Here is an 11,892-nt window from a genome sequence, read left to right as displayed (position 1 = left end):
AAAGAGGTCATTTAAACTGGTCTGTGTAAACATATGTAAGTTTAAGTATGTATGTTTAGCAACTCTATTTACCTGCATGAGTTCACAAACTGCCAACAAGTCAGCCAATGAGATGTCATCACCGCACAGGAAGGCCTGTCTCTTCAGAAACATGTTTTCCAGCTTGTCTAGCGTGCCGTCCAGGTCTGATAGCGCCTTTTCAAGCATCTCTGGATTTGGCAGCCCCATGCGTGGCAGTAAAACCTGTGAAGTAATACAAAACCTATGAAGTCTGCCAGAATGAACGTTGTTTTAAATAGTTTTAGATGAAGAATAATGTCACCGCTTTAATATCATGTCGACTAGCCACATATCAAACCCTGACGTTATACTTCATGCAAGAAGACTGAGGAAATGTGCGTGTGTGTGTTCGCATGATGCCAGGCTGTGTATTCATCCACTCGCGCTCTCTTCTCTGGCAGTTTGGGGTACCAGTGATCAGGGACATAGGTTGTCCCCAGATACTTCTATATGGCGTCACTGTGACAGAAAACAAGAGCTTGGAGGAATATTTCACCAAATTATGACAATTCTGTCATTCAGCCTTGTGTCATTCTGAGTAAACGATGAATGTGAAATGATACATTTTTTCAGGTTTGTCTTTGAAAGAAATTGTTTTTGTTAAACAGACCGAATAGAACAAATGCACATACAAATAAAATACATGCAAAACAGGCTTCACCAGCTCTTACCACACTTCCCAGCAGTCCCAGTGACAGAAGGGAGAAATTAATAATAATAATAATGCCTTCTGTCCTTCTGTTTATCTCAATACTGGTTTTGCTAGATCTTAGTGCTGCATTCGACACTATAGATCATAAAATACTCAACTATAAAATTACACTGGTATTCAGGGACAGGCATTAAGGTGGTTTAGGTCGTACATCAGGCCGTTATTATTTTGTCTATTTAAATGGGGAAAAATCTAAGCTAATGTCAGTAAATCATGGAGTGCCACAAGGATCTATGTTAGGCCCTCTGTTATTTTCAATATACTGTATATGCTGCCACTTGGTAATATTTTAAGAAAACATGGAATTAGTTTCCACAGGTATGCCAATGATACTCAGTTATATTTCATCACGACTAGATGAAATCTCTAAATTATCCAAGTTGACAGAGTGTGTTAAAGATATAAAATTTTGGATAACCTGTAATTTTCTTCTTAATTCAGATAAGACTGAGGCATTACTTATTGGACCAAAACCTGTACACAGAATCTCTTAGAATACAATTTGCATTTAGAAGGATGTACTGTTACTTCATCCTCTACAGTTACAAGACCTGGGGGCGCATTACAGAAATATCCTAACTTAACTTATCTGTTTGGTAACCACGACAATTTCAGTTAGGACCTCATTTAGGACAAAACTATTACAAAATGACATTTCTTAAGTGCATAATCTTAACTACGGATAGGAAAAGGGTAGCCTATTACAGAAGCATCCTAACTCCAAAAAAAATCCTAAAAACTGTCTTAACTTTAGGACAATCCCAATAGTGTCCTAACTTCAAAATTATTTGAAACTGTAAAAATCACATAATAATAGCCCTGTCTGAGAATGGCGTCACATTTCTTAATGATACAAGATGAAGAACAGTGATGTTTGCTGGTGGAAAGACTTTGTGAACACCTATGTGATGTGCTGCAATTTCAGACTCCTATGAAATAAAAGGATTAGGCTTTGCCTTTTCTACCAAGCTTATCGAAACTTCACTTAATGAAAAGCACCACTAATTTTGTTTCTCTTTTCTCCAGTTTTTCCGTTTTACTTCACAGCAGCTGTTTGGATGTCGTTGGTTGCTCAGTAACCGACCTGAGAGTTGATTACCAAACTCGATGGAGGGGTTTAAGAGTTCCTAATTACAGATGAGATTTTGTAAGATAGGTTAAGAATCCTAAATCATCTTAAAATATGCTTCTGTAATACGAATTGGTGAAAAATCCTTAATTTGTCAGATTTTAACTAAGACTTAAGAAGAAAAGTTTCTGTAATACGCCCCCTGGGTGTTATATTTGACAGCAACTCTATTTGACTACAAAGTATCGCTACTGACCTATAAGGCCCTAAATGGTTTAGCTCCTGAATATTTAACCGATCTTCTATCGCCCTACAATCCATCACGCTCTTTAAGGTCACAAAACTCTGGACTTGTCTTTAGGTTGTATCTAGAATATCTAAGTCCATTAAAGGAGAGAGAACGTTTTCATATTTGGCTCCTAAACTCTGGAATAGCCTTCTTGATAATGTTCCTTCTTGATAATGATAAAATATAGAAATTTTTGCCATAGTGGCACAGTACGTAGGCTAAATGTTCTGTCCACCCCTGGATCTAAAATATTTATCAAAGTTTACACAAATGCTGTGTTCAAAATCACCTCCTATACCCTCATTCACTATTCCCTACATTACTCCACTAATATAGTCCAGTTGAAGGAGTGAATTCGGCCACTGAGTGCACCGGAAGGGCTGCCGCTTTTGCATATTTTGTGCTTATTGTTTAATAATATAATTTGAAACAGCAAACTGGCAGATCCAGTAGTAATGAAAAGATTTATATTGAATTCTGCCAAATGATAGCATATAAACTTTAATTAAACAATGTAATAACAAATTAAATCAAATTTTGTTGGTAGTCATGTGACTTACATGGTTGCGGATCATGTTATTTATTTAACATAACATGACAAGATTTTTATTTCAGTCCTCACACACAATTTTTCATAACAAATAAAGTTATACATAATAACCGAAAAAGGTTTAGGCTGAAGCCTTTGCTTATTAAGCCTACCCTACATATTTATCAATCAAATGAGTGTCACTTTTTCACTGCAATTTATTAATACAAGACAAGAGAAAAAAAAACAAGGTACGCATTTCAGATACTAGTACAATACTTTAAATATTAAATAAATAAAAATATTCATATTGAAATATATAATTATTTACCACCTTGTTTTTAAACAAGATCATTTGTGAGATCATTTGCATATTTGCTAGAGTTCCTACTTATGTTTTTACAACTGAAGATGGTGTTTGTATGAACACTGTCTTATCCTTTCTTTTTATGTAGTCCAGTGATCTTAAAATAAAGAGTTTGTTTGTACACTGTGTACTATAACGTGTGAAAGGATTTAAGATGGGGAGGGCTAAGGGTTTGATACAGGACCACGATGTACCATGCAGGACGTATCTTAAATTCCACTAAATTTCGGTATGGCCCTGCTACTGACAGTTGGCATGTACACCATGTGTACAGAGAGAGAGAGAGAGAGAGAGAGAGAGAGAGAGAGAGAAAGAGAGAGGGCTGGGGAGTGGTGGAGAGGAGCCTACGTACTGTGCCGCTTATGGCAAAAATTTCTATATTTTATCCTCTCCATAATGCACTACTACATGTGTCAGTTTCACACATAAATATTGTGGCTCTTGTGCGGTTGTGGAACGTTGATTTTGTGAATGACAGGAATATGCAGCCAATGGGAATACACCTCAGACCATTCCTTTCTCTCTCTCTCTTGGGCCGTGTTTACACCAGGTATTAAGGAGCATTTTCGTCAATACGATCACAAGTGGACAACGCTGGATACAGGTGTAAACGGGGTCTAAAACATTTTGAGCTTGTCAACCTTCAACCACTTTCAGAGGTAGCTGAAAACACATTAGACCGGATTGCTTTCATAGTGTAGATTATTGTGGCAAAATACCACCTACTCTTCGCCTACAGACCTAATAATGCGTAAACATTATAGGACGCCCGCTAGCCAGACGGGATTTAAACTTTGTTTGCTTTAGAAGTTTGTTTTGAAGGTGAAAAATGTACAAGCACAATGTTCTCTCGCCATTCCTGATTTCTAGCACACTCACTTTGTTCTGCGGTTCTTCTGGCTGTCAGAGCAGAAACGAAAGCTGCTGTTCTCTCTTCGAGATGTTTTCCCGTCGTCTCCATTCGCATTCATATGTCACTTGCGCAAGCCTCTTTCATCCATTAGATTGAAAGATCTAAAAAACAAAACATACATTTACATAGACATACATAGACCCTCCCCTCGAAAAAATCAGCACAGAAGTGGTTGAAAGTGGACAAAAGAGACGGATTAAAACACCAGGTGTAAACAGGTCTCCCTCGTCTACTTGTGATCCGATTGACCAAAACGCATCTTAAAGAAGTTTTAAGTAACAAGTTCGGGAGACGCACATTCAGGTAATCAACCAATCAGCACAAGAGAAAGCCGGTATAAATATAGCCTTCCCTCCCATCTGTCCCATGACAGTTTCACAGCTTCCCTCCACCACCACACCACCTCACTCTGGACTGGTTTTCTTTCCCAGTCAAGGAGGGGAGTACTCTGGGTTCTGGCCAAATGTCTGAGCTCGAAACCCTCCCCTGGACAAGATGCCAAAATAAGCATAACTTAAAATATCTGATTTTTTTAATGTAATGTGAACTGGTGAAATACCAGGTGTGAACAAGGCTTCACAGTGCCAACTGTCCTGTATTAGCTTGGACATCCTGTGATTTAGCTAAATTTAAGAACACCCTGGTCCTGTATTAAAATCTAAGTCACGTCACACCACACACACACCCCTTCCCCACAGCCAGCGCCATATTTAAGAGGCAAAGCGACTGAGGGATCCCAAACAGGAAAACTTGTTCCTATACAGAAGAGCTCACACTTGCAGTTGACTATGGCTGGCAGACAGGCAGTGAAAGTGTACTTAGATCTCGTGTCTCAGGCCTGCAGGGCTGTGCTAATATTCCTCAAAGACAACAAAATCCCACATACGGTGGAAAGCATTGCGATACAAAAAGGTAAGCAGCATTATTGTGAGTTGTTCAGTAGAGGAGTTAAAGAGTTGTCTTGGATGCATTTGTCGACTTCAGATGGAATGAATCCAAACCTGTACAAATGTTGTGCTGCATATATAGTAATCTATTTATATTCAAACTTAATTTTATTAAGTTTAACCTTCACAACTTTGATGTCCTTGAACTTGAACCTCTAGGACAGCATAAGACACCTGAGTTCACCAAACTCAACCCCATGCAGAAACTGCCAGTGCTGGAGGACAATGGATTTGTTCTCACTGAGAGGTAAAGAGAGAGTGAAGCTAGAAAAACAGATGAAACCTTTGGTTAAAAGAGCAAATGAAAGTCAGGAGAGAAAGCTGCTGAGATTAGGCATTTAAAACAACGAGGACAAGTGAACTCCTGTACAGCTGTATTATCAGTAGCATTTCCTAAATGTTTTATTATTGGTATTAGCTATTATTACTAGTAGTGTTTTACTTTACTCTTATTAAAATTTTTATTATTATTATTAGGGGTGTAACGATACCCTCATGTCACGATTCGATACATATCACGATACGATGTTATTCGATATTTCAAGACATGGTAAAAGGTTAATAAAAGAATGTACTGTTAATTAAAATGCTAAACTTGGAATTATATAGGGGGTGGAAATGAATAGGCTTGGACTTGGTGCTGGTAATCCAATGCACAGGACAATGGTGACACCAGAATAAAAAAATGCATGATTCTGAAGCTGAAAACAGAATTATTTTAGACGAATATGCTTGCACTCTGTCACTGACTATATTAAAAATAATACTTTTTACTGGTAACATAAGACATTTAGCATTATCAAGACCCACAAATATTCCCCCATTGCATTATTATACATTATATTTAACATTATAAATAGCAGTTTAATGTATACTGACACTAAAACTCTGAAAACTTGCATTTTTTTCGCACAATAAGTTTTATTTTGGGTGATCCATGATACATTGTCACCATCCACGATACATATTGATGCATTTTTGTATTGCGATATTGTGACACGATACACCCCCTAATTATTATTAATTTCTCCCTTCTGTCACTGGGACTGCTGGGAAGTGTGGTAAGAGCTGGTGAAGTCTGTTTTGCATGTTATTTATTTGTATATGCATTTGTTCTGTTCGGTCTGTTTAACAAAAACAATCATCATTTACTCAGAGTCAGAATGACACAAGGCTCAATAAATGATGACAAAATTGTCATAATTTGGTGAAATATTCCTCCAAGCTCTTGTTTTCTGTCACAGTGACGCCATATTGAAGTATCTGGCGACAACCTATAATGTCCCTGATCACTGGTACCCCAAACTGCCACAGAAGAGAGCGCGAGTGGATGAATACACAGCCTGGCATCATATGAACACACACACGCACATTTCCTCAGTCTTCTTGCATGAGGTATAGGGTTTGATATGTGGCTAGTTGATATTAAAGCGGTGACATTATTCTTCATCTAAAACTATTTGAAACAACGTTTACATGTTTCATTCTGGCAGACTTCATAGGTTTTGTATTACTTCACAGGTTTTACTGCCACGCATGGGGCTGCCAAATCCAGAGATGCTTGAAAAGGCGCTATCAGACCTGGACGGCACGCTAGACAAGCTGGAAAACATGTTTCTGAAGAGACAGGCCTTCCTGTGCGGTGATGACATCTCATTGGCTGACTTGTTAGCAGTTTGTGAACTCATGCAGGTAAATAGCATTGCTAAACATACTGTGAATGTTTGAGCAGTTTAAAGGACCTCTTTAATAAATTACTACCTGCCTTAGTTCACATGGTGTTGAAATGTTTGGCTATAGGGCTAAAGATCTTTAAAATACGTTCACTTGTCTCTTTCAGCCCCTGTGCGGCGGGAGGGACATTCTGAAGACCAGACCCAAACTGCTGAGCTGGAGTCGTCGAGTCCAGTCCTCCCTCTCTGACTCCTTTGATGAAGCTCACGACATTGTCTACCATATGAGAATCTAAACACCCATAAACTGTCTCCCTATTCAAAATAATACAGTCTGTAAAGATATTTTTCACAACTATTAATAATTAACATGGCTAAGTGTTTACCTTGTGGGATCAATTATGTATTTTTGCCTTTTGAAAAATGTAGGCTACACAAGTCATTTTGTTAGGAAGGTTTTCTAAATGAATAAGTGCTATGATTTGCAATGATACATTTTCTTTCAAAACCAAAGTATAACATGTAAATATACTAATGTTGGCAAAAAAACTGTACAAATATTTAGTAAAGTGGTACAGTGTCAGACATTCTGGATGAATATGCATTGTAAGATTTTCCAAAAAATAAACATAAATGAAAATCAGACTCAAGTGTTGTGGGATTAACTTTCAGTGACTGAAATGATATAGATTAGTTTGCATAGCATCTCATTTGCTGTATATTGACAAGGTTCACAAACAATGTTCATATTAGTAAGGGCACCAATCTCCATATGATATAAATAGCAAAAAAAGTCTAATGTTAGAGTTGCCAAAGTTTTGTAACGTTATTTTAAAATGATCAACATGACAAAACTGTATCGGCATACAGTACTTAATTGCTCATAAAACATATTTAAAACACACACAAGTAATGCGGTACAATATTGTAAAAGTATTATAAAAGTAATGCGTTACAATATTGCATTACTCCCAAAAATTTAACTAATTACTTACATGTGTGTTACTTTTTCTCACCAGAGATTTGTTTTTTAATCATTAAAAAAAATGGCAAACGTAAAGGCCTTTTCACACCAAAAGTGAAATGAATAATCCTCAGACTGAAGGAAAAGCAAATTCATGCCTTACTATAGTGGGAGCAGCTCAAACAAACCTTTCAGCTCTGCTGCCATTCTGGTTTGCAGAAGAATAGGACGAAGGAGAAGAAAGTTCAACACTCTTACTTCAGCAATAAAAATGAACTCAAATGTGATGTTTATCTAAAGTCATTTTTTGCTCATGGGTTTGGTTGAATTGGATCATCAAAGGTCAGCAGCAAAGACAATGGTAAATAATGTGACGTTTATTCTAGAACTACAATCCCCATCAAGTTCACACAGCACACACAACGCCTCTGCATTTACTCCCGATTTCTCTCAACATGGGAACAGGTGAGCTGTCAATAAACAGGAAAGCAAAGTCTTGAAAAAAGTAAAAGTAAATCAGATATTGTAATTTTAAATGTAATGCATTACTTCACTGGTTACTTGAAAAAAGAAATCTGATTACATTACTTGTGTTACTTGTAATGCGTTACCCCAACACTATATATATATATATATATATATATATATATATATATATATATATATATATATATATATAGGATATACTACATGATACAACCATAATATTTGACCACTTTTAAAGTTTTAAAACAATTTAAATCCACACTGAATGGTCCCAACCTGCACAGAATGTAGGACCCAAAGTGTCTTCATAAACCTATTCTACTGTATTAAAAAAGAAAATTAAAACATAGTAAATCGGTTCAAGATTTTTGAGGGATGTTGTTCATCCATTTGTATTGATGGCAAAAGTATCCATTTTATTTTTTTGTTTCGTTGGAAAAAAATATTTCAGCTATTAAATTCAAAAGTCATTGTTTATAATTCAAGAAACTTCTAATCGCTCTCGCTGTACTTTGATGCCATACAATGGGCGTTGCTTCAAGTCAAACACACCTTAAATCTGCAGAAGTCAGGTGGTACAGCGGACATGTGGTACAAGTCGTAGCTCTCAGAAAATTACAAGTTTACACGTAAGTTCAACAAGCACACGAAGGCTTTTTACAGTTCAGAATCGTTACAGAAATTACGACACGGCGTGAACGCACCTTTACTACAGTTCGTGTCAATACGATGTGCAACTTCAAGTTTATTAACTGATACAGTTTTAATTAGACATTTTCATTGCAAAAAGGTAAGGCACAAGAGTGAGAAGAAAACTCATCATTCAAGAGCAAACCTAGGTCTTGATGTTCACAAACATTCATTCTTGTAAATACATATTTGTACCATTTCCCGTCAACAATAAAATGTTTTTACAATTTCTTCTCCTTAGATGATTCTCCTTAAAAATTATTTAAATCATCACAAACCATTACATTTATTAATTTAGCAAATCAGGCTACCATTTTGTTATATCCAAACTTGTGGATAATATATTCCTCACTTCAAACCCTTTATTAATCAAACATAATATTGAGAAAACTGCATATCCATGTCAGACAGATACATACAGTATATGGCAGAGAGTTGAAACACCTTGCCATGCTAGTCATACTGGTTTAATAGTTTGTGAAATATCAACTGTATAGAATTAATTGCTGTGAATAGAAAGACTTGATTTTTCACAGTTTAGCTGTGAACTTATCTCTTAAACGGTAGACAATGGCGTGAGCTTCATCAAAAGAGTCAGAGAGCGCTGACTGGACTCGACTCTTCCAGCTCAGCAGATTGGGTCTGTTCTTCAGGACGTCCCTCCCGCTACCGAGGGGCTGAAAGAGACAATCTAATGATATCAAAGATGCAAAGGCTTGTAGGCACACGGCCTATTTATGTTTTTACATGTACAATTGTGGATGAATATAAAATTTCGCCTTAATGAATGCCACATTACTATGGAGGACCACAAGCGTCTCGGAAATAGTAAATATTGAGACTTTTATTTTGTTTTTGTTTTTGATGTATACATTTTTTTATTACTCTTTTTATAACCCATTAAAATATCAAATAATACATTGAAATTTAGTTTATTTCTTTATTTATAAATTAATACATTCTTTTGGGACACATTTATTAAGTCTATATTGTAGCCTACTTTATTGTACAATTAGTTATTAATTAATGCTTTATTACTTATTAACTAATGCTTTATTTAATGCTTTATTACTATTTCAGAGACACTTGTGGTCCTCCATACATAGTCACCATGGCAATTGGCAATTCTTGTTTTTTTTATGCAATATAGCAGTATTTATTATAAATAATTTATCTGTGCACATCTTTTTCTTTTTATTCATGTGCCTTCACAATCTGTAATCAAAATATTTTACTTTCCATCTTGCATCTCTTCTCTGATGACAACCGGTCACTCACATGAGATCAACCAATAGTAAACTACAGCCATCAAACAATCCAATCAATTCCCAATGGGTAAAATCAGGTCCCGCCCCTACATTTTTTCTTGTTCAGAAAGCCATTTCACTTAGAAATACAACACAATATGGAAGAAAAGATCACAACTTCCATTTCATGCTGACTTTAAAAGCTTAAAATTAGATGGTTTTCTAATAGCAATAACTTGTTCACTATTCACAACATCATTATATAGTATGTTTAGCAACTCTAAGTATTTACCTGCATGAGCTCACAAACTGCTAACAAGTCAGCCAATGAGATGTCATCACCGCACAGGAAGGGCTGTCTCTTCAGAAACATGTTTTCCAGCTTGTCTAGCGTGCCGTCCAGGTCTGATAGCGCCTTTTCGAGCTTTGCAGGATTTGTTGGCTGTCCCATCATGAGAGGCAGTAAAACCTGTACAGGAATACAAGACCTATGAAGTCTGCCAGAATTAAATGTTTTAAAGTTTCTCACGGAGAATGATGTAATAAAAACTGCATTTCTGTCATGACAACTCTCGGAGTGTTTGGCATGGTAATGGATATGTCAGTGTTGATATGTTTGCTCTAGGTGGAATAGATCTGCTATTGCTGCTGTAGGTTATTGCTACTGCCAAAACATTCATGACACGCTGCTGTGAGCAAGTAAGACATGCTGCTACTGTACAATATAGAGTACAAAAAATTACCCGTACAGATCTATACAGGTGGAGCTGGGGAAGGTGGAGGGTTTCTGAAAGTGTGTCGCGACTGCTACAGCAAATAGCGAGCTCATTGGCTACTGATACAGCAGGAACCAATCAGCTGTTCCATATAGAGAATGATGTGATTGCAAATAGATTGAGTTAAGGACCTAAGGTCATCCACAGTTTCATGACAGAACCTTGTATGTATAATAATGTTGTTTTTGATGACGTATAGCATGTCACATTGCTGTCACTGCTTTAAATATCATGTCAACTAGCCATATATCCAACCCTATACCTCAAGCCAGAAGATTGTGGCAGCATGTAAACGTGTGTTTGCATGATGCCAAGCTGTGTATTCATCCACTCGCGCTCTCTTCTCTGGCAGTTTGGGGTACCAGTGATCAGGAACATTATAGGTTGTCGCCAGATACTTCAATATGGCGTCACTTTGACAGAAGACGGTAAATAATAGAATAGGTTAACAATAGAAACAATAATTCAAACTACTGCAACTAATAAACTTTAAACTTCTAAATGCTCTTTTTTTTTCTAACTACACTTTACCTCTCAGTAAGAACAAATCCATTGTCCTCCAGCACTGGAACTTTCTGCATGGGGTTGAGTTTGGTGAACTCAGGTGTCTTCTGCTGCCCTACAGTTGCATGTTTAAGGGTATTAAAGTTGTGAATGGTTAATGTAGAATAAAGTTCAGTAAATTAAGTTTAAGTATAACGCTCTGAAATAGATACAGGACTATATAAATCGGCAGGATAACCTTTGTACAGGCTTGGATTCAAGCCAGCTGGACTTTACAAATGCATTGCACAGACTCCACTGAACACAATAATGCTGCTCACCTTTTCGTAACGCAATGTGTTCCACCGTATGTGGGATTTTGTTGTCTTTGAGGAATATTAGCACAGCCCTGCATGGCTGCGACATGAGATCTAAATAGACTTTTAATGCCTGTCTTCCAGCCATAGTCAACTGTAAGTGTCTCCCCGTGTATTGACAGAAATAACATGTATTCCTGCTTTGTCAAGCGTCACTGGTCTATAGTCCAATCACAAACTGCTTATAAAAAATATGCTGTCTTCCTGCAGGGGGCTGATAGTGGCTCACAAACAGAGAACGTTCTCTTATTTGAGACATTTGTACATTAAATAGTGTATTGTTTTAAATATATTAAGTTCAATTATTAAA

At 36.8% G+C, this 11,892-nt stretch overlaps 3 protein-coding genes across 4 annotated transcripts in view; 1 reads left to right on the top strand and 2 right to left on the bottom strand.

Moving 5' to 3' along the window:
* Nucleotides 1–4,350, bottom strand: part of hscb (HscB mitochondrial iron-sulfur cluster cochaperone) — a 29,010-nt gene extending 24,660 nt beyond the window's left edge. For both annotated transcript variants that reach the window (XM_081366349.1, XM_081366348.1), the window contains exons 1-3: nucleotides 4,237–4,350; nucleotides 3,906–4,040; nucleotides 73–243 (exon numbers count right to left, since the gene is read on the bottom strand). In XM_081366349.1, the coding sequence (XP_081222475.1) occupies nucleotides 73–119 (47 nt within the window). In that variant the 5' untranslated portion in view covers nucleotides 120–243; nucleotides 3,906–4,040; nucleotides 4,237–4,350. The remainder of the gene's footprint in view (nucleotides 1–72; nucleotides 244–3,905; nucleotides 4,041–4,236) is intronic.
* A 296-nt stretch (nucleotides 4,351–4,646) lies between these two features.
* Nucleotides 4,647–7,177, top strand: LOC308691279 (glutathione S-transferase theta-1-like). Its single transcript, XM_081366343.1, has 5 exons — nucleotides 4,647–4,851; nucleotides 5,046–5,133; nucleotides 6,131–6,281; nucleotides 6,408–6,578; nucleotides 6,727–7,177. Exons 1-5 carry the CDS (start codon nucleotides 4,728–4,730, stop codon nucleotides 6,853–6,855), a joined length of 663 nt encoding a protein of 220 aa, XP_081222469.1. The 5' UTR covers nucleotides 4,647–4,727; the 3' UTR covers nucleotides 6,856–7,177.
* Nucleotides 7,178–8,736: 1,559 nt separating this feature from the next.
* On the bottom strand, nucleotides 8,737–11,744 carry gstt2 (glutathione S-transferase theta 2). Its single transcript, XM_081364710.1, has 5 exons — nucleotides 11,547–11,744; nucleotides 11,254–11,341; nucleotides 10,985–11,135; nucleotides 10,239–10,415; nucleotides 8,737–9,376 (listed from the first exon to the last, which is right to left on the bottom strand). The coding sequence occupies exons 1-5, from the start codon at nucleotides 11,668–11,670 to the stop codon at nucleotides 9,230–9,232; spliced, it is 687 nt and encodes a 228-aa protein (XP_081220836.1). The 5' UTR covers nucleotides 11,671–11,744; the 3' UTR covers nucleotides 8,737–9,229.
* Nucleotides 11,745–11,892: the final 148 nt, after the last annotated feature.

Source organism: Scardinius erythrophthalmus (genome assembly GCF_964197995.2).
Source record: "Scardinius erythrophthalmus genome assembly, chromosome: 5".
Lineage (NCBI taxonomy): Eukaryota > Metazoa > Chordata > Actinopteri > Cypriniformes > Leuciscidae > Scardinius > Scardinius erythrophthalmus.
The sequence above is the reverse complement of the archived record's forward strand: the minus strand, read 5'-3'. Positions and strand labels throughout refer to the sequence as shown.